The sequence below is a fragment of the Platichthys flesus genome, chromosome 8 (assembly GCF_949316205.1).
Source record: "Platichthys flesus chromosome 8, fPlaFle2.1, whole genome shotgun sequence".
NCBI lineage: Eukaryota > Metazoa > Chordata > Actinopteri > Pleuronectiformes > Pleuronectidae > Platichthys > Platichthys flesus.
In genome coordinates this window covers 19,392,714-19,419,894 of record NC_084952.1, presented here as the reverse complement: position 1 = coordinate 19,419,894, position 27,181 = coordinate 19,392,714, and the positions used below count along the sequence as shown (strand labels likewise).

Sequence of the window (27,181 nt, the reverse complement as noted above, 5' to 3'; positions counted from 1 at the left end):
GCAAATAAGTCCAACATTATAAGGATAAAGTCGAGAGACCAGCATTAAATGTTATCAAAGTGCAGTAATTAAATAAGATTTAAAAAGTAAATTTAACACCTTTCTGACATTGCCCTTTTCATCTCACATTTTTTGGGAAAAGCGGGGAACATAGGAGCCTTTTAAAAAAAAAAAACGGGGAACATAGGGATGACCCCCCCTGCTAGCATCTAGCAAGTTAGCAGCTCACGTACCAGATTGGGAATCCCTGAGGTAGCAGCTGAATTAACGTTACACTTAAATACGTATGAGGCTGTGAATTATGCTGCAAATAACTTTATAGTAACGATAACGAAGCACGATAGTCAACCCGGAAAAACAAGATAGGTTAACATATTTAACAGCTAACGTTACCCCGAACTTCTGCTACCACATTCTGCTAGCTAGCAAATGGCCAAACTTACCCCGAACTCGTGGAACTTCCCGGCGAAATAGTCTTCTCGTTGAAGAAAGTAATCGGGAATCCTCATTGCTCGTTGCCAGCTCCTGCCTGGCACGGGCTGCAGCGTTAAAAAGACGGTTAAAAACCCCGACCCCCTCGACTGCCGGCTGCTGTGACATGGTACTAAACTGATCCGTGGACCGATGTAATCAGTGAACACAGGTGTATTGTGTGAATGATGATGAACGACAACGACCTGCTCCGCTCCCGTCTAAAGTGGTAGGCGGTCCTATAATTTGTCATTACAGATATCTGAAACGTAATTTCGCCTAGTCAAAACTCTAGTTTAAGATATCTCTAATTCAATTTTGACTAGGCGGAATGAAAGTTACAGATATCTACAACTTTAGATATCTCTAATCAAAATTAATTTCAAGATATCTATAACCTGATAATAGATATCTACAATTAAATTATGACTATCCCTAACTCCAGTTTGAGATATCTACAACGTCGTTTTGACTAGTCTTAACTCCAGTTAGAGATATCTACAATGTAATTTCGCCTAGTCAAAACTTAATTTAAGATATCTGAAAAGGGACATGTAGATATCTTGAATTGAGGTGAATTAAAGATATCTTGAACTGGAATTATGACTAGTCAGAATCAAATTGTAGATATCTCCAACTGGAATTACAGATATCTACAATTCAGTTGCAGATATCCGTAATTCACATAGTGGATATCCGCAATTGAATTGTAGATATCTGTAATGAGAAACCCCATAGACATGAATGGCAAAAATGACGTCATTTCTCCTAGGAGGAATGTCTTTGTGGATATCTGAAATGACAGTTGTGGATAGGAGGAATGTAGTTGCGGATATCCAAAATGTTCTCTTTGACTAGGCGAAACTGAATTGCAGATATCTGCAACACATATCCAGTCTAGCGAATTTATGTCAAATCGGCTTGCCATAAGACGGCCAGTGAGAGCTTCGTCTGTGCCAATGATTCTGCTCATCGTTCATTCCTCTTTGCATCCCTGTCGTTGCACCGCCGTCCCTGATTCGCACGTTCTTCTTTTTTGCTTCTGAGCTCATCCCTGTGAATTATTATAATCATAGCACCTTGTAATAAAAGATGACAATTTGAGTGGCGAGTCAACATGCATCTTTCAGGGGGAAGGAGTTGGTGATGGAGGGAGAGGGGGTGGGGGCATACCCAGCACGGTGCGCCATAATCAGGTCTTCCCTCGTTATTCTATTTGAATTCACCCCCTCACCGAGGCATTACCCCATTTTCTAAAGGGGGGGGGGGGGGTGATGTCTCCCCCTCTATGTATAGCCAAAGCTATGGTGCGACACCCCTGTGCTGCATGAGCTCCATTTACGCGATCCACTCCTAGCGGTGGTTTCGTGCTACTGAATAATACCCTACGGAGACACAGCCGAGAGTGTGGTAGAGAGAGGGGGCAAAAAGCAGGGGAGGGAGAGAGAGAGAGAGAGAGGGAGATGAGCATCTTGTTCCAATGAAACATCAAGCAGTGTGACGATGACAGCGAAAGGCAGACATAAAGGTAAATACATGTTACGCGTAACCTGCGATCCTTGGTTGTGGCTCTGCTGTGGATGTGGTGTCACGGGAGCATGGTGCATGTAAGCAGGGGGAGAGAAGGGGAGGCATGACGGGTGAGATGCTGTGGAGGACTTGGACTCGGAGGTTCTCAAGGATTTGTCCGCTCTCTGTCTTTGCATCGCGTGCAGTCTGTGCGTAGTAGCGGAGCCTCGGTGTCGGACGTGCCGACTAAACTTCATAGGGTGCCTACATTTGCGATCTGCGTTTTATTTTTAGCCCAAATCGGAGCCACAGACAGGGAATCGATTGGTGTGAATGGCAGGTGTAACTTTGACATCAGGCCGAGTGCGCACCATCGCACCCGCGTGTTTGGGTTTAGTTCCGCGGGCCTTGTTGGGTGAAATTCTGCCGATGTTTGCTGATGTCACGCTGAAAAGCCGCCAATGTCAGCACGATGGATCTGCGAGTCATTTTAAGTCGGCGTTTCCTCCGCGAGGCCTGAATGTCAGCAGGTGACGGTGTCTCTCCCGTGCGTACTGCTCCTCCGCGTCTCCGTAAAGGTCTCCCTGGCTTCCCCCTCTCCCCACTGGTTTCCCTGAGTGTCAAAAGAGAGAACAAAATGGAGTTGATAGAGATGCTGGACTGGGTATCCGAGCCTCTCTGCCCGAAGAGGATGCTGCCTGCCGCCTTTAACAGTAGTATTGAATCATTGGATAATGAAATATTTTATGTGTTTATGCGAGTGTCTTTTTCTGCCTTTACGTGTGAGCGGCTATATCTACGGGGTTGGCGAGGCGAGGAGGGGCTGCTCTCAGGTTGTGATCCGCGGAGCTTGCACAGATTGTCTTGCTCATCGGGTCACAGTGGGGTTGTGCACGGCAGCGGCGCTTCCTCCACGCACGGTCGCCCTGTCACATGCGACGACGCCTGGCTGGCTCTGTCTCTCCCACTGGCCCCGCGTTAATAAACTCACAAGGTCTCTCTGCCGGAAGAAGTGGAGCTGACAGTTGGATGCGCCGCTCGGGCATGCCCCGGTATTCCGCGCGTGCGTGCATGCCTAGTCTCCGTGCTTGGGAAGGGGGTGGGGGGCGTGAGCTTGGGGGCTTGGGGGGGCTTTTTGCAGTTTTTGCACGTAGGATTTCAGGACTGCATTTGCATATGCCTACAGTATGGCTGTGCGTGTGTGAATGCGTGTAACTGGCCTGTACACGGATGCAGCTGTGCAGGGTTGGTGCTAGCAAATCTGGGTCCCCTGCAACCAACTGAGTACTGACCGCACACCACTCTCCCACATCCGTCAGTAATCTGCCTAAAACCTCCAAATGACTATCGCCTCTTTATGAGTGTGTATTTTTACATCGTTATCTCCGTGTTCGTGTGTGTTGCAGCAGCTGGGCCGCCGATTGCTGCCTCCACACTGGAACAAACTAAGTGTCCCATATTCTCATACATCATCCGGCACACGTGCACATTCACACACCTTTACAAATGCACCTTCTGGAGAGTGGGATGATGTGGGGGCTCAAAGGGACGTCCCTCCCGCGTGGTGGATGGATGTCCCCACACACGCACGGACAGCAGTGCACAGAGATGGAGCCAAAAGGACAAACCATAGCGAGACAAACGGACAGTAGGGCAGAGAGTGTGGGGGCGAGGTGAGGGAGAGAGGGAAGGAGAGATTGTGACAAGGCCACGGAGGAGGTGAAGTAGCTGGAGCGAGAGGGAGTGAGAGGCACAGAGGGAGAAAGAGAGAGAGAGAGGGAAACAGGGAGAGAGACAGAGAGAAAAAAAGAAAAAAGCATAAGGGACATAGTGTTTCCAAAAGCTGAGCAGCAGGACAGTCCTCTGTTACTTGACCAACAGACTCCTCACACCCTTGTTTGATTCACTTATTATAAAGTAATCTATCTATCTATCTTATCATGCAGGACCATGTGTGTTTGTGTGTATGTGTGTTTGTGCAAGCTTTGTGAAGCTTACCTAAAGGTTTAGTTATTTTGTCGTAGTCTCCACCAAACATTACCTTTGAATGTGCAGACTTGAACAGAACAGAACATGTCACAGTTTGCAGGAACACAAATTAAGTTCTGTTACTTCCACGTCATGTTACAACCTTACCTGTTTCTACAACATTATGGATCCTATTTTACCATCAGTGACACAAAGAAGAGGGAGACACACCGCTCTCCATCTCCTTGTACCGTAGAGGGTACAGCACCGAAATTTGGACTCAAGTGATAACAACACATAAAGATATGGATGTACAATGCACATGGAGGTTGGTGTATCTGCAGGGTCTAATCATGCTGTCAGTTTCCTAGAATCCTGAACTGGGGGTCAGAAACAGGGTCCAGATATAGATACAAACACCACTGGACATGGCCAAAGGAAAATCAATGACAGTTTCAAGTTGTTAAAAATGTGTAAAAATGTAACCTATGGTTCCCACTTAAAGAGTTGTCTGATTCCAGTTGGCAACATGTGATGCTGGACTAAGATGGACTAACCCTTGAGTCACAAGTCATAAGGCATCACCTCCTGAGTTTTACTCTCGTTTAGGATGCCCTGCTCTGGCCACCAGTAGGCTCTGCCACTGGTACAACCTTATGTGTAAGGAGCTTCTGGGCCTGCTCCGTCATTACCTGTATGTCTGCAATACACAAACATTTATTGGACATTACTCTCTGTGTTCACAGAACCTATTTTACTCTCTGTTCCAAATGTCCACACATAAATTGGGAAAAGGGCTTCTGCTTAGTCTGCACCTACCACGCAGAATTTATTACAGAAGGACTTAAAGCTCAGCGAATAAATCTCATTCAACACCTTTTAAACCACGATAAAAGAACTGGAGGCAGATTCTATAAGACGTTGCTGTTTTAAACTTATCTGGTTGTGTGTTACAAGTGTTTTTACCTGTGCTGCTGCCTATATTTTGAACAAGTCTCCCTTTAAAAAGAGATTCTTAATCTCAATGGGACTTTCCTGGCTTAATGAAATATAAAATATATATAGATTGTATTCATGGCAGTCATTCTATCACATGATACGCACAGTTATAATTAGTAGCATTACTGATGGTTGCTTTCCATATAACAGCTTGTGTCAGAGTCTTGTGCACGCTGGGTCACTGACATGGAAAGATACCATTGTTAATGTTATTAGTTACACTTGCACATTTCCGTCTATGACACATGTCAAAATGTCAAGTGTATAAAAAGGTCTGTTGGCATATAGGACAAGTCTGACCAGCCGACTGACCATGCATATTACGGTTAATTGTAAAATAAAAACCTCAGACAAACAATCATTGAACATATGGACATTGGACATTAAATTGAAGAGCAGATAATGAGAATAATAGTTGGTGGTCACACTGTTTATTTGATGAGACGGATCATCAGAAGGTGGGGAAACATGGATTCAAGGTTTTAATATTTAAAAATATATAAGTTTATCAGCTAAGTCAGCTTTCACCAGGTGAACCAATAATGTGTACATGGGTGGACATAATTTATTAAAGGCTCATTTAGAACAAACGTTACATATATAAGTAGAGACAGCTGAGCCATGTATTTGTACACTGCATTATTTTCGTCCATAGTTGTGCACCTTTTCTGAAATTTAACTGAGACTGACGAAACAGGCAAAATGGAGCAGTACCACAGGAAATCATGGGGAGGCAGTGCTGCTAATAGTTCAGAAGAAACTTCAACAATGGTGGAACTTTTTGGAGACTTTGTGAGTTGTTTAGAAACTACAGCCGTCTATGTGACGTTACTTTACAAGAGGTAGATTATCGTAACCTCCTCCACCCTTGCCACCTTCACTGCCCTCTAGTGGATGTATTGCTTAACATCCATGCCAACATAAATGACACATGAAAGTATGTGTGTTGTGACGGTTACATCAATTGAAACAGACGTAGCTCTCTTCGAACATAAAGGCAGCATAAATGAGATCTCATAACATAATACTGTCCAATAGCCCTCTCCCATATTTTGAAGTGTGACTAATAACATTGATGACGTCTGTGCTGCATCTATGTGTTTCATTCAGGTGTCAGGGCCCTGGTAATGTGCTGCTGGCTCATTGTCATGGACGACCAGTTCACCTTAATGCCATAGATCATCATCATTGCAATTAGTAACACCCATTCTTTTCGTGCTGTGACAATTCAAACCGAACAGCGTGAGAAAGATCTCTGTAATGACTGTAAAGGTGAATTGAAGCCTCTCTGGCTCCATGTTAATAGATTATACGATTTATTTTATAATCTATTGCATTGTTGCATCTGATTACACTGGTTTATCTAATAAAAGTTGAAACTCAATGTATTGGTAGTTATATTAATACTTAGTCTTGACTGTAACAATGCATAAAGTGTACAACTAGGTCAAATTGCAAGGGATAATTGTTATCCAAGATAAAGAAAAAAACCTTGTAGTAATCCAAAATTGTTTACATTTAATGTACTAATGAAAATAAGGCATCCATTTGTGGGTTGTGTCCTTTATCTCCCTTTTTCTATTAATCACACAGTACCTAACAGGTGGAGGATTTTGTCTGTTTGTCTTACATCAGGAGAGGTTTTAACTCAGTCACCATCCAGGCTCGCTTGCTTGACTTGTCGCTTTTAGGACATTGTGTTTCATATGTATGCTAGCATGATGCCGGGCAGAGTGACAGAGAGACAATTTTACTGTCTAATGTCTTAGGTAGGGTGCCTGCGTGTTAAAGTGCCTGAGAATACAGTTGGACAGTCATATTATAACATACTCAAATAGAAATATAGCCAAAAAATATATATTTTCCATTGTGTAAAAGGGCTATACGTCTTTTGTAAGTTCTGGCCTTTTGAACATATCGGTGAATGTGTGAAGAGAGTTAATAGAAAAAGCTGAGTGGAGCCATACCCAACATGCACACATGAATGTAGCACACAGACACACACACACACACCACCTCTGGCAAGGCTCGAGGCACACTGGGCATATTTCCTTTTAGTGTAACATACTGTCCGATTCCCCCTTGGTTCCCTCAGAGCCCTATGTGAGCCGTGTGTGTGTGTGTGTGTGTGTGTGTGTGTGTGTGTGTGTGTATATGTGTGTGTGTATATGTGTGTGTGTGTGTGGTTGGACTCTGATGTTATTCTTGGGAGACAGGGGTCCCACCTTATGGGGAGGGTGGCAGGGCAACAGCTATTTATATGAAAGGTACTCGAGAGAGAGAGAGAGAGAGAGAGAGAGAGAGAGAGAGAGAGAGAGAGAGAGAGAGAGAGAGAGAGAGAGAGAGAGAGAGAGAGATTGTCTAATGAGGACAGGCTGTTAGGGGATGGGCCGTTGTCTCTGTTCATGTGTGTGTGTGTGTGTGTGTGTGTGAACACAGATGGTCCTTCATGTGTGTAGTGTGCATTAATTGAATGACTTCAAACGCCTTTTTAGTTGTCCCCCCTCCACCACCTTCAAAGACCCATGTATCTGTGTTAGCTGATCTGGGTCAAAGATGGTAGATTAACACACACACACAATAAGATGTCTTTCATTCCCCCCAATTTTTGTGCTCTCTCTCTCTCTCTCTCTTTGCTGATCTCACTCTTTCCTCCCTCCTTCATCTGTTCCTGCTGAGACAGGCAGCAGGACGGACTGATCTCAGGAGGTGTCTGTGTAATCACTTTAAATGAGGTCCTGCTGAGGGCAACACATCTAACATACAAACACACACACACAGGAATGCCATCACTTCTGATGGATGTCACCAGCCAGCTACAGTCTGGGCCGACACTGTACTGCACTGTCATGAATTCATTCAATGGCAATACAGCACATACAGGTTGTTTATGATGCTTCTTTGATTAGTGCATGCATGTAACATTTCGACCAATTGAATTGTTGTAATTTAACTTCTGGCATATTCATTGTTCAGCCGCTGAAGATGAATTCCTACTCCGTTGATGGAGAAACACACGGTTGTGTTGTTTTATACCTATTAAGCCATTTTGAGCTAGATTCCAAGGACAGACACAAATGAGGACACAGGGATCATGAGAGACTTCTACCTTCTGCAGTATGTCTGTTCTCCATCACAGTCACTTCCTCCATCCCGCAGCAGCCCCTCTGATTGCGAACGGTGTCCCAGTGTTATTAAAGAACGGATGAAATATTCCACCATAATTAACTTTAGCCATTAGGAAGGGCTCACACAATAACAAGATGATTCTGATCAGATTCTGCTCCAGTTGGGCTATTAGGCCAACCCAAACGAATTAAGGAGCTTTGGTTAAAAGCTATGTCATAGATTTTCTCTCAGGCTTCCCCCTCGTCACTCTGTGATGTGGAGATTTTTGGCTGAGCTGGCAGCTTTGGTGCTTCATAAATCCACGCGGGGGAGTTGGACTGCGTGGAGTGGGCCAGAAGACAAAAACAGGTCAAAGTACATTAGGCAGAGGCTAAAAACGTGTTTCACCTCTTCGCTCATCTTTCACTGCTCAGTCCATCTCACCTCACACGCTGCCAGCCTTGTGATTGGTTGAATCAGTGAAAACGACAGTCGTGGATGAGTATGTTTGTTTTCACTGAGTTCATCACCATCGTGACTTCACTCAAGAAGTGTGGCGTTTATGATGTGAGTTCATCATAGGTCAAAGCTCCCTCCACTGCTGACATGTGGTAATGATGCAGAATCACTTTGACACTATTTTACTTTTGATTTTCACATTGCTCAGAATAGGCAATCAGCAAAAACCTTAGCGTACATATATTAATCATGGTTGTTCAAAATTAGCTTTTAATTGCGTTGTGCTAATGACAAGTGAACTGGTTATTAGCTGTAAGTTAACTGTGCTGATGACAAGTTAACCCTTTGTTTCAATCGGCGGCAAAATGTAGTTCTTTTCAGTTGAGGTGATTTCCATGGTACAGTACTACTTTTTTTAAACTGATGATTGGTGGCATTTATCGCCTGTATATATAAATATGATTGATAATAAATAGAAAACTGTAATTAATCACATATTATATATTGAAATGCGGAGGCTGGGATTGTTAATAGACTGCGTTCTCTGTTGCTACTTATAAAGTAACTCTCTCCATCAGTTGACAAAGGCTTTCATGGTGCATTAGGCTATAGTTAACTTTACATTTCTGGTCTACCCCAGGGTCTGTATTTGAATAATTTAGGGTTTAATTTGCTCTTAATTTTTACTAGATCAACCCGAATTTAATCAGGTGCACCTTACTGAGAAACATATGAAATTAGTAAATTAACATAAAATACCATTTCTGTGAATGGAGGGACTTTGGCAGTTAGACCCTGGCAGGAAGTAGAACATAATTTAAGCGGCCGTATGACTTAGGTGTTTTCGGATGTGATGAGGGAAGACATGGAGGCTTCTGATTGAATGGTTTGAAGGGAGATGACCAGGTATCCAGAGTTGTACTGGGGCAGGGGTGGAGCTTACAAGCGAATGGCTCAAGGTCAACGTGTCATGTTTTGATTGCATGTCTATAGAGAATGAGATGACGAGAACTGTGACTTAAGAGGCATGCACTAGTCTTTCTGACTGAACGTCCACTGAGCGTTATGTAGCATCAGATGCTTCAACTATGAGAATTGGTCCATAAATGATACAGTCATAACATAAGCTCATTTGTGTGCCAGCGTTGTCTGCTCACAGCTTCCTGACTGGAACTCATCACCTGCATTTCTGCTTCTGTGCATGAGTAGAAATGTTCTGTGGCGCTAGACAGTGCATCACAAAAAATTAATAAAAGAATAATTAAAATACCACAAGCTGGTTGAATTTGCTATTGTGTAGCGATCTTTAAAACATTGAAAAACTCTCAGTGTGAAAAGGTGCCGAACCCAAATTTATAATTGCCCCCCCAACCTGAGTAGTGTCGATCTGGTCCTGCTCTGGAGAAGAGGTCAACTCAGTAACACGTACTGATGAGACATTCATTTGATGAGGATTACTGGCATTAACTTGGCGCTGTAAACAGTGCGAGATCTTAATGTCAAAGGCTTGTCCGGGAGTTTCACATGTGATCTCTTTCACCGTAAGTGAGAATCATACCTCTAGTGCAACAATATCTAACAGTGTTAGTGAGTTATGGAGTAAGAAATAACCTGATATCAAAGAATACCTTTTATAGTAGATGATCAAAATTGATCGTGAAATGTTCCAGGCCCTGGAACATTTCACGAGGAAACAGTGAAGCTGCAAAGCTTGTGCAGCAACAAACGACCCAGACTGGTGGCAGACCTCTGGTCTCACACAGTGACACTCTAAGTTGGCTGGTTCCACCACTCAATGGATTGAATAGTCAGTGGGTGCAATTTGTTCCGCACAAGCTCAAGCACTTAATTTGTACAGTTTGTTCTTATTGTCGCCAAATGATACATAATGATCCTTTGCCGGGAACCCAAAATATAATTTGAACAAAATAATTTTCATCTCCCTCTTTATAAGAGTGATTGAACTTTAACTAGACGCCCTTTGTGCTAAAACAACTGCAGATAGAAGTGATCTGCGGTTACTATTTATATTTTAAATTGACTGAACTGAGTTTTTTTTGTCTTGTTCGGTAAACTAAAACATCCCCTATATTTATATGAGAACAGTGCTGTGTGTGTGTCTAGCAACACTAGCAGGTGTAGGCGTCACAATATCAGTCTGTCAGTGCATTCGCCACATTGATTCAGACTAGTACGTAACTACTGTTGATCAGTAATCCCTGTCTCCTAAGACACCTCCACAACTTTGACATTTTTGTTTTTTTCTTGACAACTTTTTGCTGCAGATGCTCCCAGTGCTCAGAGAAGGAATCCGAACATCTTTGATGATCCCCTGACATCCCATGTCAACATGATCAAATTGAAACGTATCCATTGCTTTCATGAAAATAAAAAGAACCTGCCGAGCTCATGCTTCCCATCAGCCTCAGCTGTACTTTGTGCTAGGTGCTTTGACGTTTCACCCTATTTTTATAGCATCAAATAACTAAATTAAATTTACCTAAAAAACTAACTTTTGATGACATCAGTGTAGAACTATCCAAATGGGCCCTGGGCTGGCCACTCCCACACTTACTCACATTGACACACATGAAGCAGAGATGATGGAGAAGAGGAGTTGAACGGAACAATGTATATCCAACAGTAGAAACAAAAAGTTTGAATGAAGGTTTTCCACTTTGGACCAACGCTGTAAAATGATGAGCGCCACTGCTTCAGGATCAGAGCAGAAACAGATGTTGGCTTGTACCATGTCAGAGTCTCTGTCTCAGTGTCCTCCCTCGATGCTGCTGCTGACCTGCACTCGCTTTATACTTTAACTATAAACAGCAACACTAATCAGGCTTATCGCTCCATATTAGATCTACCCTGTTTATAGCACAATTCAACACATTGTTAAAAACACATCTCTTCTCTTTGGCCTTTCTCTGTGTTGCTGTTTTTCTTTTTGTACCTTTAATTTGTGAAGCACTTTGGTCAACCAAGTTGTTTTAAATGTACTATATAAATATAGTTGACATTTACATTGACTAGACATTAGGACCTGAACAGTAGTGAAGTTTACTTTGTGTTTGTTGGATTTTCTGGAGAGTTTATGAGTATTTAAGTACTTAAACACATAATTTAATTACATCGGAAATGTGACGAGCAGAAACACACACACACACACACACACACACACACACACACACACACACACACATAAACACCCCCCCCCCACACCCACACACACATAATTGAGTATTGTGAAGGGCAGAACTATTTTTGAGAATGCACAAAGGTTACAAGAGGTTTCCTTGTACAGTTTACAGCTTTCGATCTCTGAGAATATCTTTCATATCCAGGCTAAATGATTCTACATGGAAATATCTTTAACTTAGTCAATATCCAACAAACCAAATAGCATCGAACCCAGCCCCAGTTGAGAAATTACCAATGCATATGAGAAATGTCAAGTAAAGGTAGAATAGGTGTATTGTGGGTGCACCTAAATGAAAATGGTAGCCGCACCGGTGCAAGCAATGTAAAAAGTAAGTCTGGAGCCCTGAAACAAACATTTTTGAATTACTTTTTAATTTATCAAATCAGTTATTTTTAACTTAATTTGTGCCGTTGGCGCAGTTGTCAGATGGTGGGAATTATTAATGTGTGACACATCAAAGACCTTCATTGACAGTGAGTCTCCAGTGAGAAGGAGAGCAACTTAAAAAAAGAGAGAAACGTGATAAAAAAAAATGGATAACAATGATTTTGCATGAATTAGAATACAGGTGTGCCTTGTATTTTCTTAATTGCCCTGCAGTGTGCCTTGGGCAGAGAAAGTTTGAAAGCCACTGCACGTCGGAGGCAGGATTCATGACCTATACTGCATCAAGCCACCATGTAGTGATCAAAACGCTTTGGCTTCACTTTTGAAGAGTTGTCATGTCTTCAATCTTAACATACATACAACATTTTCTGTTATTAGAATAACTTTAATAGTAATAACTATATATTGTGTAGCACTTTTTCATTAAACATTTTAAAACTCGTGAAAATTATAATTTGAATAATATCATAAATTCAATAATCACATGATAAAAGCTTTTTTGCAGAGATGCATGGCAATTGTTGTCGGTTATGTTTAACAGTCCAGACCCCTTAAAGAATAATCCAGTTATGTTGTACGAGTTAAACTGGATATGTGGAGAAAAAGCTTCAGCAACACTTTTTACAAGTAAATGTCAGAATAAATATTAACTTCATACAAGGTTTCTTCATAATTTACATCTCTAAGCCCCATAAAGCTTTCCTCTCAGTCTTTAGCCTTCCAATCATACTTGAACCTCTGGAGTTTGTCTTAAATCCCAGCGTCTTGCACACCCATCAGACGATCAGTCGTCTTCTTGGTTTGACTGAGTTGGTTCTGAACCTCTCCTCTTTCTATTCCCCAACTGCCGAGTACAGTTTTACCAACTTTAGTTCCTTTCCCCAAGCTCAGTCTCTGCTGTTCTCCACTCTCTCATACCTGCCCTACTTTCACGCTGCTCTCACAATTTACGAGTTTCACACTCCTTCCCACACACGCACGCACGCACGCACGCACGCACGCACGCACGCACACACACACACACACACACACACACACACACACACACACACACACACACACACACATCAGAAATGTTTTCTTAAATATACATGCAGATTCTTAACATGACATGTCCGGGGCTCATTAGTTTGAGGTACAGTGCAGTGTGGTGCAGTACAGTAATACAGGACAGTACATAACAGTACAGTGAAGGAGGAGGTTATTTTATGTTTTCTCTTATAAATACAGAGTCACACGAATACCAACATGCAATATAATTCGTCTTCCGGCTCTTTTACTCTGACAGCCTTGGATACATAAAACCTCCCATATACAACATCAGACCAAACCCGAAGAGCAAAACTGGGTTTAATGTGTAGAATCCACTGTTCTAAACAGATGGAACACCGACCTCCTTCAGCTTGGCAGCTCGTAGTGTGCTGGGACATCTCCGAGTGTTAGGTTCAGTGTAATGCTGTGAAAAAGGGGTGTGGTATGTAGATAAGTTTTATCAACATACGTATTTGAAAGATTTCCTAATGACACTGTAAACTTACTGTAAATGATTGGTTATTGAACACCCCCACCCAGGCACCCACCCAAGAGCTCTGTCTAAACGTTGCTGATGTTTCAGTTGTGATTACATAAAGCAATGCTGTCTGCTTCCATGTGGATGTTGTTGAAATGCTTTTACTCCTAAATGTGAGCATCACATTAAACTGTAATGATGGACCTCAGTGTGAAAGCAAAGACTGCAGCCTGTCCCCGCGACGGGAAGAAAGAGAGAGAGAGATGCAGCGAGAGAAAGAGAGAAAAAAAAAACGGGCAGGGGCAAGAGGAGCAAGTGCAAAACGGAGACAAAAGTGAGAGAGTGAAAGTGTGTGTGTGTGTGTGTGTGTAGAGGGAGAGAGAGAGAGTGAAAGAGTGAAAGAGCCAGGCCTAGTTTTTAGTGTCTGATCTAGGCCATTATCTGTGTTAGCACTAGTGGGGCTCCAACAGGCTCTGTGGATCCTGCATAACAATACCTTTTATGAGCTTCTATGTGTGTGTGTGTGCATGTGAGTGTGCGCCACTATAGGCTCACACACGTGCATTCATGCATGTTAGTTCCGTTGTGCCATACATAATGTACGCATGCGCCCCTGTGCCCCTGCCTTTTGTTTCTTGCCACTGAGTTTGTTCCTGTTTGTTAACAACACTTGTGCGTGGCTGCATTTTGTCTAGAGTGTTTTCGTATATGTGTATGTGTAAGTGTGTGTGCGTGTGTATGTGACTCCTGACATGCAGCTGTGTGCTCTTGCTGTATCACCCCCGTCGTCAGTCAACCCCCTACTCCAGCAGCGCCCTGGGGGCCTTCATTATGTAAGAAAGACATTACTGCAGAACAGAGGCGGGCAGCCCTGATAACTCTGGCAGCCCCTGCTTCACTACAACACGCCTAGGCTTCCATCACACACACACACACACACAGACACAATCAAAACCTGCAGCAGAAGTGTGATCGGGATAATGGTGAAGATTGAAGGCCGCTGATGTTTGTGGACAAGCTTGTTGAAGTATACAGGAAATGCCACTAAATCTTTTTCTGCATTTTAATAAATGTTCTTCTCTCTTTTCCCTGCATCAACATCGCTCACTCCCTCTGTTATCTACATCCCCTCCGCCCATACATCCACTGATTTAAACACTCCTCTTTCTTAATCTCGTATACCTGCTATAATTCATCTCCCTCTCTCCATCACTGGCTCCATCCTCTGCCTCCGTTCCTATTTGCACCTTCTTATTTCTCTCTCCTCGCCCACCTGGCCATCACTCCCATCATCCTTCTCCAGCGGTCCCCTTCCCCCTGGCCCACCAGCTCTCCATGAAGGAGGTGTTCGATGCCGAGGGCCGGCCGCGGGTGGACTTGCTCAAAGCTCATCTCACCAAGGAGGGCCGACTGGAGGAGGCTGTGGCACTGCGCATCATCGATGAGGGCGCCGCCATTCTGCGCCAGGAGCGCACCATGCTGGACATTGAGGCGCCAGTCACCGGTATGGTACAGTGATGAAACAGTCAAATAAATCTGTAATATAATGAAGAATTGCAGGGCAATAACAGTAGCTAATCCTGATATCAGCAAATGACATAGTTTGACATTCAGGGAAATATGTATTTGTTTTCATTTGTTAGTCACATGAGGAAACATATGACACTGGTTCATGTCTGCACAGTAAATACAACAGTTAATGTAAACAGCTTAGCTTAGCATAAAGACTGGAAACTGGGAAACAGCTTGCTCACCAATTAAACTTTAATATGTCATTTGTTCAATCAATTTTAATGTGCCAAACTATTTATTTATTGAGTTGTAACGTCCTGCAGGCTCTACTTCTGGACAAGAACTATTCCAGAGCACAACATAAGGTTAATAGTTGTGGTGTGTTCAAACAAAGAATATAGTTGTATGGATGTAGCCTTGGTGAGCTTTGCTTGTGCTGACAGGTTAATTTGAGATGTTTCCACCTGTTTCTACTCTTTATTTTAAACTGTAAATCTGCTCCTTGTATTATTCCTAATCTTATGGAACTCTAACCAAAAAGGTGAATAAGGTTATAATCCACAAGTTGAACTGTTCCTTTAAAATTGTTTTACAAAGCACAGTCTGGGGCGTCTTGTTTGAAAAACATGTTGTTTATATACATGCATGAGTGGCAACAGATCACGCACTTTAACAGCAAGGACACGGATAGAAACAGTGACACAGAGAATTGAGCTGCACAACAAAAGGCAGACTATTTGCAATAATGAAATAATCAGATATCATTGGCTGATTCATAATCTCCCTCACTTTTAATGTGAAATGTTATTTGGTGGCACATCACTGAGAAAAGCCAGTAGGCCCTCATGTACCTCACAGCAGCAGGTGCTGGCTTTGGTAATATCTGCATGTATTCCCCTGCCAAGGAAATGGTATGAACCGGGGGCTATGTGGAGAGGAGGAGGAGAATGAGAAACAAAATGGAAAACAAGTTTGGTTGACGATGTCAGAGTGGACAGACTAGCAGGCAGGCGGACTCAGACCATCTCAACCTCCTGACACCACCTTAATGTACTTGTGTGTCTCGGCTTGTACATGTGTGTGTTTGTGCAAGTGCGAGTGGTGAGACAATTTTGAGTGGGCTGTCGAGCCCACGCACTGTGGGAACAACGCTCAGCTTTCACAGGTACAGATCCCCGGGGACGGAGACAGACAGACAGGCAGATGGAGAGACAGTCGATCATAGGCAGCTCAGTACAGCTGTTCTCAGACCAGCTCGTTCCCAAGGAGCAACCTATCGATCCCTGTTTCTAAGTTTTTCCACTTGTATGAATTCTGACCCCGAAACACTTCGTCTAAGTTTGTTTTAAAAAATATCTCGCCAATAAAACTACAGATGTGCAGATTCATGTAGACATGCAAAAGTATCGTGAGAAGATATTCAGAAAACAGCACTTTGATGCAGTCTCTCTAGAAATGCTCTAAGATCGGCCATCTATAGAACAGACAGGCAGGTGAAAGGGTTAAATCTGAGCTGACTCTTTTCGGGTGTCACACAGAGGCGTCTGGAAGAACACAGGTCTGAGAAAGCCGACGGGCACAGATCAGTTTCGCTCATGCCATTTTTTGCATTCCCAATTCCCAGTTCAAATTAAAAGCGAATGCTGAGGAGATGACACAAAAACAGAGAATAACATGGCAAGCAGATGGAGAAACGCCAGACGGCAGACAGATGTGAAATGACCATCGCATAATGTCTGCAGAGGGGCAACTATGACATCAACTGCAATTGAAAGGAGAGGCCAGACAGATGGGGAGGGAGGAAGATGTCTGCTGGCACGTCATACAGATGGGCACAGTGCTGAAGTCTTTCAGAATATAAAGTGTTCAGCATGTGATGCCTATTCTGAATTAGATCCAATTCTCCTGCATGTCACTTGAAGAAATTGTGGGAAACACAGACAAGAGAATTGGAAAAGAATGAACAGAATCCGACCTTATGAGGCTCTATCCAGAAAGTTAGCAGAAAAGGATGCTTTGAAAAGCAGTTTGCTGTTGGAGTACAACAGTAAACTCAAACTAAGCATTAGGGCTAAAACTATTTATTTGCAATATTAATAAATCTGCTGTTTATTTTCTTGATTTCTTGATTACTTGCTATGACTGGAAAGTGTTTCATAGACATAAAGATGAACAATGTGTCCCCACATGAAGCCAAAATATATATTTGACGTGTACTTTGAGTTTTTAGTTAGGACCAGGTTCCCTCCACGTTAGGCAGGCTTATGACCTGAATTTCAGCCTGCCACTACGTGACGTTCAAGGCCCTTTGGCTTCACTTTTGGGGATCTGCCATGTCGTCCATCTTTATATACAGTCTATGATTTAAACACAAAATATTATTTTATTTGCTTGAAAAATGAATCAAATTACAAGTTGGCCACCCAATAATTTTCTATTGATGAACTAACCACCAATTATTCTACTAATTGTTTCAGGTCCAAATACTCACACAGCAATTAAAGCATTAAAGGTGATTTGGCAGAGAAGTTTGAGAGGCTAATTTTTAGAAGCCTTTTCTAGATCCTTGATGCATTTCAAAACAAAGGCCTTCAAATGATCTCACTAGACCCTTTTTATCAAGTGTTCTCTGTGAGTTTTTCATCAGACAGATGAGTGGGGTTTCTAGCTCAGTACACAGGACACATATACCTCTGCAGATGCAAATCAGGTCAAATGGAGCCACCGAGGCAGAGATGCTCCCACATTTGTTAGCTGAGTTGTGTGGCAGCTCCGAGTGTTCATGATGTGTGTGCTGTGTCCTCAGTGTGTGGCGACATCCATGGCCAGTTCTTTGACCTGATGAAGTTGTTTGAAGTGGGAGGTTCTCCTGCCAACACACGCTACCTCTTCCTGGGGGACTATGTGGACAGGGGCTACTTCAGTATTGAGGTGAGGACGGACACTTTACACAGTTCTCTGCAGCACGTCTGTGTGTGTGTATCCACTGTATTATATATACAGTGAGATTACAACTGAATGATAGTGCACTATTGCCCTCAAATCCATTAGGCCTTTTCCAGGGGTGAGGTTTATGTCACTATGTGGTATACAGTTACACTACTGTTCTGTATTATATGTATTATAAATTTACAAAGGGGACTTCAGTTTGGCATTGACACAATGTGTGTCTGACAATGTGCACATAGACTGAGGTGAGGTAATCTAAAATTCATGGACAGGGAGTCTCAATACAAAGATCAGCTTTCAGGCACTATTCAGATTTAGTAGCCAGTGTTTTCCTATAGGACACAACAGACAGAGAAGGATTCAAGGTCTGTAGTCACTGACACAAGTAGAACATGCTGCTAGCTGAAATATGTATAGAAGCTGAGAGGAGATCAGCCACAGGGCTGTTTGGACATTGGATTCTTTAGACGTGAGTGACTGAGCTTGTTGAGCCACCAGGACATGATGTGTCACGGAGAGTTCGGAGCAGTGTTCAGGTCGGTCACCTTCCCGACACACTTCAAGGACACAGTTGTGATGCTGTGTAAAAGTGAGATAACACTCCATGAGTTATAAGTAGGTTAATAAAGAAAAAACTGGTCGGAGCTACAGGTGTTTTTCAAGTCTATTTTCCCCTGCTACCTTGATCGTCACAGTCTGATTTGGGATGATTCTTGTCTAAATGCTGTTTCTGTCTATCTTTAGACTGGAGTACGGATCAATTTGCTTTCAGCTCAATTAATTTGGACAGTGAAGGAATTCCTAGAAACTGGCTCCATTGTGATTCTATGTCGCACGTTGGATCTCCAGTTTGAATTTAATTTGGGAGAACTGAAAGTGAAACTCTGTCTCATACAATTACTAACAAGGAATAATGTAGTAAAGTTTGACATTAGAGGAAAAGTAGTAGACATTTGTTTTAATATGAAGTTATAGCTACAAGAGCATTAGGACAGCAGAAAGTGGTAAGCTGTTACACTTACCTAGACTATTTTCCCAACAGTAATACAAACCTTTCAAAACGCAAAAAACGTAAGGGTCAAAATGGAACGTTTTTTTTGTTAGCTTAGTCAAAATAATCTCTTTTTAAACAGATTTCAGATTTTGGATTAAGATAAAAAAGTAACTTAATGTTATCTTTGAAAACTTAAGCTATTTTGGGCGATTTTTTACCCATTGACATGGACAGATTTCAGTGTGAAATGGTTAAGTGCAGCATGCACAGTATAGGATAAGCCTCAGTTTATGGGATGTCCACTTTATGTCCGTGAACCACTAGATGTCTTAAGAAGAAGTGCTAGCAAAATAAAAGGCTTTGAATGTGACAAATACTGTTGATCAAAATAATTCATAACTTGATCTAAAATACAAAATCTGTCAAAAATACTTAGACTGTTTTTGACTTTGTTCAAATTTCTTTTTTTAAATGTACTCAAAACTAATATGTTAAAGTAAAATGTTGTACTTTCCATCGAGCTGCTCTCTCTAACCAGTGTCATTGTCTCTCTCCTGGTTGAACCCTCAGTGTGTGTTATACCTGTGGTCACTGAAAATCCTCTACCCAAAGACGCTCTTTCTTCTACGGGGAAACCATGAATGTAGACATCTAACCGAATATTTCACCTTCAAACAAGAATGTGAGTTACTCTTGTTTCCTCCTGATGTTTTATGTTGCTTCATCACTTCAACCGTTCTGTTGTTCTTCCCTCTGCTTTCCTACTTCATAACATATCATTTCATATCTCTCTGTTAAAGTTAAGGCTACAACTAATTATTTTAATTTGTATTAATCTGCTGATTTGAAAGACTTTAATAATAAATAGAATAAAATTGTCCATCATAATTGCCCAAAGCACAAGTTGACATAACATTAAACATCAATTTGACTTTTTTTTAAGTAATTCTCGAACATTGAACTTCGATAATCGGTCAAATCCAGGTTTTTCTATCCTTCATTATATAACATTTCTAGGAATAAATAAGTGCCGCTCTAGAAATAATGTTATTTCTAAGACCACACAGTGATGCAGTAACACTGTCACCTCACAACAAGAAGGTTCCTGCTTTGCCTTTCTGTCTGGAGTTGTTCCTCCAGGTACTCCAGCTTCCTCCCACAGTCCAAAGACATGTAGGTTGGGATAAATGTAATCCAAGACTCTAAATTGACTGTAGGTGTGAATGGTCTCTGTAGGTTGGCCGTATGATACGCTGGTGACCTATCCTGGGTGTCGCCCCAAGGTCAGCTGGGATTGGCTGCAGCTCAGCCACGACCCTCGTAGGTGGAGTGGCATAAATATGGGATGGATGGTTGGATATCATTTCGAACACATTTTTGTGTTAAACAAGATATAGGTTAGATTTATGCTTTATCGTTTATATTTTTGTATTTTTATATTAATGTTGAGCTTAACATTCAACATGTTTGGCTTCTATACTGATATCTAAACCTCCACACACCCAACAGAGCAGGATAAACCTGCTGAACTTAATCTAATCTCTGATCTAGCACTAGCCTCTATACTATACAGCCAATGAGCTATCATAATTGGGTCTGTTGTCAATTTAGCCTGTAGCACTAAAAATTATAATTAGCTGATAAAGGTTGCTTGCCCATTGAAAGTAATGCTGGGCCTCACTGGATTTTATTCTTATGTTGTAGGAAGTAAGCTAGCTAGTTGAATGTGCTAATTTTTGCAGCAATTTAACTAGCTCCTTACACATCCGCTCTTGTATCCTTGGTTTTACAAAAACTAAAACTTCTTTACCCCCGTTGAAACTCTTGAGATGTTGAGTATCACTCTCATTATACACTGCTTCAACAATGTGCGACTCAAACCGTGACAGCTCTGCTCTGCTTAGCTACACTCTGATTGGATCATTTGCTGCTCAGGAGAGAGGTTTAGCAAAGAGTCAATTAATCTTCTGTCAATCAACTGATCGATACATTGACTGACTGTCTCAGCTAAACTTTAATGGGGCTTTTTCTCTTATCTTATCAAAGATTCTCCTCATCCTCCTCTGTCATTAGCAGGTTGCATGCTCCCTCCTTTTCCTTTTTCTCCTCCTCTTCGTCTTCATCACTCTTACAGCTCCTCTTCCCACCCCCAGTCCTTCTCTGTCTCAGTCCTTCTCTTTCTCTCTCTCTCTCTCCCGCCGTCCTGTGCGAGAGTGGGTGATTAACAGCAAATTAATTTGGCCAGTAATGATTGGCTCAGGGACTTACTCCTCTGTGTCCGATTGGCCAAGGGACGAGGGAGCTAATTTCCCCTGGTGCTCATGGCGAATAGTGGTCGCCCTCAATTACCATCTGCTATGTGTATGTGTGTATATGTGTGCAAGTGCATGTACATTGACTGCATGTGTGTGCAAGAGTGTCTTCATAAATGTTTGAGTTTGCGTGTGTGTGTAAGGGGCTGACAACTGGTGGACTAGCAATAATGAGTTCTTGCTCTACACGAGGCAGATGGAGAGGTTGACAAACACACTCCTCACTATCACACACGCACACACAAACACTGAAACGCTCTACAATATTGGCTTTGATTTGTACATGTCGTTCCCGTGTCCTTGCACTCCCCCTCCACTTTCTCATCCCTCTCTCCTCGTCGTCGCCTCTCCTCACTCTCTCCCTCTCACCACTCTTAACCTCTCCTCCTTCTCCTGTCTCCTCCCATCAATCTCTCTTTATAAAATTATCGTTCTCCCTTTCCATTCCTCCCTGCTCGCTGTCATCCAAAATCCACCTTTCTTCCTCCCTCTTCTTCTTCTCTCTCCATCCCCCTATCTTCTTTCAGCTATTTTAATTCTGTGATATTGTTTTGTGTCAGATGTATTGTTACGCTGATGTGTGAAATGTCCTTAAAGATGCTGCGTGTTGGATGTTTTTATCGACATCCCTGCCAAATCAAAGGAGTTTTTCTTGAAGCAAAGATTTTGCCTAACAGTTATGCTGCTTCATGTGTGTATTTGGGTCAGATTTTGTTCACTGGCATCCGAACAGAGTTTTTTCATCAATATGTTTCCTGGAATAATATGCAATGTTACTAATATGGATCAGTTTTTTTTTAGCAACATGTCTGATTTCTGGGAAGTAGCATTTCTAAATCGTTCGAGAGGAGATAAACATGTCAAGTGCCGGAGAAGAGATGGAAGCATAAATTAATAATGTGTTATTTGGAAATCCTACATGTTGGCTCCTTTATGCTCAAGTGAACTAAAGTATGTTTTGAGAGGAAACAAACAAGTCAGTCTGAGGCCTTAAAATGACTCAGTTCTTCAGGTCCATCCATGTAAAGGCTTCATATATGTTTGTTCTCTGCATTTGTTCTTGCACAGTGTGTTTGTGTATGATATGAAACAGTCATACCCTGAGTGACAAGGGACCGACTATACATGTGTGGGGATAGCGGCTGTTCAATGCATGTCAAAACACACTCGGGCGCTTCTTTTGTCTTACGTCTGAAAATATCTCTCCACGGCTCCATCCACCTCCAGGTAAGATCAAGTACTCGGAGCAGGTGTATGATTCGTGCATGGAGGCGTTTGATTGCCTGCCCCTGGCAGCCCTGATGAACCAGCAGTTCCTTTGTGTGCATGGAGGGCTTTCACCAGAGATCCACACGCTGGACGACATCAAGAAGGTAAAATAAGACACACACATATACAAAGTTTGAAGGAACAGTGCTACCCTACTTATGCAAGATTTGGGTTTTGACATCTTCTTTGGAAATGTTGTGCTATATAGTGTATAGTTTCTGAGGTAAATGATTCTGCAATTTAGAGTTAGTACATAAAAGAGTTGAAAAAATAGGCAGCAATAGCTACACTGTGGTTTGTTTATCTAGAGGCTGTGGTCAGACTGAACTCACATAGAGTGAGATAACTACTAGCTAAAGCAAGAAAGTTATTTCTCAATGAAAATCATATATATAATGAGCAATGATGCATCTCCACTTTCTCCTGTTTTATAAAAATGAAGCTAAAACATCTTGCAACTTTCGTGTCATTTCGAGCCTGCACAGTTGCCATTGTTGTGTGCTGAGACAATATTGAAAACCTGCTGATACATGCGCTCGTCCAGTTCCAAATCGTTGTATATTATTAAATTAAAGCATCAAATAACCTACTAATTTAACATAAACCCAAATATATCAGACACATGCTCACTAGAAGATACATCATTGTGATAAGAACTACCTCGAGACAAATGCATGCCATGTCCTATCGAGGTTGAGTTAGTGAGGACACCAGGGGGCAATGAAGACTTGGCTTCACTTTTGTATGTCGTCCATCTTTACTAGCTGTGAGCTAACCATAGCTAGCCTTCACTAAAGCTCAAACTAGATTCAGTTAATTAATCATTCCTTACTTTTAAAAGAAAAAAAAAAATATTTTCGTAAGTGAACTCTACCCTCGGCCTGCACTGGCTAGGCAGATACTTCATAAGACACCAGAAGATGCAGCAGTGAAAAAGACGCTCACGCAGTCTGTATGTATTCACTTAATACAGAATACAAAGGCTCACACATGCACACAGAGACATGAGAACACACACTTCCTCATCTAATTGCAGTGTTTCCATGGTGAATCTGCTGGTGTGACATCTTCTCCCCCTGTGTGGTGAGGGTTGCCATGGAGATGCTCTGCTCTGACAGTATGTGTTTGTGTGCATTTGTGTGCACTATGTGTTCGCTTTTTTTCTCCTCCGATTTATACCGTGTTTGTTTATTGGTATATGTGTGTGGTTGATTTGAACATTTTGTGTGATATATATATTATTTGGTCCTAAATGTAAATGTATGTGTGTGCTGGTCTTTATATAAATACTGTGTCCCTGTAAACTTACATTTTGTTTGTTTCTTTGTGTGCGTTTGTCTGTGTGCCTCCTGTGTCCTAGTTGGACCGGTTCAAGGAGCCCCCAGCGTTTGGGCCCATGTGCGACCTGTTGTGGGCCGACCCTCTGGAAGACTTTGGCAACGAGAAGACCCAGGAGTATTTTGGCCACAACACAGTCAGAGGCTGCTCCTATTTCTACAGGTACAGGACAAAACTACTCCTCAGGATGACTCAGACAAAAAATGGATAAATAGAAAATTAGCATGATTTGAATGAATTTAGTCTGTTCGCGTTTACATAACAGATCCCTGCACTTATGAAGCCCAGTGTTATGAACCAACCTGGTGTCCAAACAACCCAGAAAGAATGCAATATTCATATATTAAGAATAAATTCACATTAGGAACAATATTATTTGAAATTACCAGCTACAGCATGCAGCGAGAAGTGAGGTAGGCTCTCTCAAATGGGTTGTGTGAGGCTAATTCAATATGTTTTAATGATGTGGGTGCCTCGTAAGCGAGTGCCTGGTGTTCAGTGAGATGTGGCTTTCATTTATAAACCAGGAATCTATTAAGTTTTAGGTGGAATTCTGGTAGTTGGTTTGGGATGTCGGTTATTAGAGGAGAGACCTGTCCAGCCTGGTTACACCACATCCAAGATAAGACAATAATGGTTGGGATTTGAACAAGAGACAGAAAATCTTGGCCAGTTTACACACACACACACACACACACACACACACACACACACAAACGCACAAACACACACACACACACACAAACACACACACTTACACAAACGCACACACACACAAACAGCACATTCACAAACACATACTCACAGTTCCGTTTCAGCATGAAACGATACCCCACAATCCCCAGGGAGACTGCGCGGTTCTGTTGCTATGACGACTGGCTACTCCTGCCAGATATGAAGTGATATTAAGATACAGTGAGAGAAAGAGGGAGAGCATCATGTGAGGAGGGTTGTGGTGGTGGTGGAAGGATGGACAATGAGAGCTGTAATTCCAAAAATAAAAATAAAGGAATGTTAAAGAGGCAAAGCTGAAGTTGAACTGCTTTGGGCTCGTCCTCGAGTGTAGAAGTTGGTGTTATGACATGTTGTCTGAGGAGAACACAGTGATTTTCAATTTTAAGCGGACAAGGCATCAATCTACCTCCACAGAACTGAGGCCTGCCTGCGCTCACTAATGCCTCCTGCTGGTCTCTGTCAGACATGACTTTAGAAAATAAGAGGCCTACTGATCTCCCACTGCAAGACTTAAAACACCTTCATCTGTCTTGTGGTTTACAACTGTCTTAATGTTATAGCAAATTACACGTTTTTTATGTAATGCAGTCTTTACTGGATCTTTTGGGATATTTCTTCTACTGGATGTTTTTCCATAGCCATTTTTCAGATTGTTTAGCCCGCTCTAAGTCTGTCTTTCTCTCTCTCTCTTTCTCCAGTTACCCAGCAGTGTGTGAGTTCCTACAGACCAACAACCTGCTGTCAATCATCAGAGCACATGAAGCACAGGATGCTGGGTAAGCTGACTGACTGTCACAGCTCAGTCCTTCTCTCGGCTTAAAAAGGGAGCACCATTTAATTTAATTGCTTACCTTGACACTTCATGTGCCGGCCTGTTACTTCTCTTTGGGCAGGAATTGGCACTTTAAGGGAAAAAGAGGTTCCATAATTTTACCCCCTGTCACCATTAAACTGTGTTATTATTATTGTTACAGTCAGGGCCGGCCCTAGCACATTTGGCGCTCTAGGCAAGCTTCACTCCTGGTGAAACTGCTCCCGTTCCAAACGTTCCTCTTGAGCGCTGCTGTCATTTACTGATTTCTCTAATGAAACTACTTAAATCACTGTCAAAGTAATTAAATACAATATTTTGGGTCATACCACATAAAGAAGGGGGCGCAAAAAACACTGCCTAGCAACAAAAGAATAATGTTTTTTGGGGGATTTTTATTTTTGCTCGGCGCAGTTTTTGGCGCCCCCCTCTGAGTGGCGCCCTAGGCAACCGCCTATGTCGCCTGTAGGAAAGACCGGCCCTGGTTACAGTTTGTCTCACTGAGAGCATCCATAACAAAATCCAGGTTGAATAACTCACATCTTGAAAACAGCACGTTAAGGCAACAGGGCCATGTGAGGCTTGCACTACTAGTCTCAATAAAAAAAAAAAAGAAGTAGGTGCAAAACACATTTTCTGACCCCAAACAAATCCAAATGCATTACCAGCATCTGTTATCTCAGTGAAAATCCTCGAACTATAATGCTGCAATTAAGACAGAGCTATTCTGAGTTGTGCTGTTTGCTGAACCCATTAACAGTATTTTGGTCATGCAGCCGGGTAGTCTGGGTAATCGTCCATCTAGTCTAGGTGCACTTGGAAAAAGGACAGGTCAATAGAAATGATATTTTTAGTAGAATAAGCCGCTGCACTTGTACCTGGAATACCAGATTAGTCATGAATTTTGTAATTAGTCCATCCTTAAAGGGAGACAACTGGCAGAGGAAGCTTTTATGCTTTCAAATGATCATCCAGGGATTTTTGTCTATTGCATTAACAATATAAGATGTGGTGTTTTAAAAAAATATTTTTTTTAATGATTTCCCTGGTAATAACTCAGGCATCTTTATAAAAAAAAATCTGGCATGTTTAGGAGACTGATATTTATCAGCGTTAAAAATTTGGCACAGCTTGATTACATTTGGGGGGACTGTGGGGGAGCTCTACTGAGTGCCAGTCTAAAACTCAAAGTGTTAACCGGCTTCTCACTCCTTCTTTTAAACACAAGGAGATTTCAGCAGCTCTACTTTACCCTGTCATTTTGCACTCTCAGATTTTCTCCGCCATGCCAGGGATTCTGTTCTGTCATGATTTTTAAACATGTGGCTGTCTAGTCTTCAAACGGTCCCTGTCTGGTTTAAACGGCTGTGAGCAAATCCTCTGGTTGTCATCCACAGAGTAGTGTTTTATTTGAACGGCTGTAATGTGGGTGGTTTGCTTGTCTTGCTTGTTCCTCAGGTACCGCATGTACAGGAAGAGTCAGACTACAGGTTTTCCCTCCCTCATCACCATCTTCTCTGCTCCTAACTACCTGGATGTCTACAACAACAAAGGTCTTACAGTGACCCAATTTACACAATCTTCCCCTTCTTCTTAGTATCACATGTGTTACATGTGTGTTAGTGTTTAGGGAAAAGGCTTATATCTG

General features: G+C 42.2%; 1 protein-coding gene across 2 annotated transcripts in view; it reads left to right on the top strand.

Annotated features, from left to right (window-relative positions):
• The first annotated feature begins 1,852 nt into the window (after window positions 1-1,852).
• The window catches only part of ppp3cb (protein phosphatase 3, catalytic subunit, beta isozyme), a 32,860-nt gene continuing 7,531 nt past the window's right edge, over window positions 1,853-27,181 (top strand). For both annotated transcript variants that reach the window (XM_062394468.1, XM_062394467.1), the window contains exons 1-8: window positions 1,853-1,999; window positions 14,917-15,117; window positions 17,932-18,056; window positions 19,639-19,750; window positions 22,608-22,753; window positions 24,010-24,149; window positions 25,421-25,498; window positions 26,992-27,086. In XM_062394468.1, coding sequence (XP_062250452.1) covers window positions 1,975-1,999; window positions 14,917-15,117; window positions 17,932-18,056; window positions 19,639-19,750; window positions 22,608-22,753; window positions 24,010-24,149; window positions 25,421-25,498; window positions 26,992-27,086 — 922 coding nt within the window. In that variant the 5' untranslated portion in view covers window positions 1,853-1,974. The remainder of the gene's footprint in view (window positions 2,000-14,916; window positions 15,118-17,931; window positions 18,057-19,638; window positions 19,751-22,607; window positions 22,754-24,009; window positions 24,150-25,420; window positions 25,499-26,991; window positions 27,087-27,181) is intronic.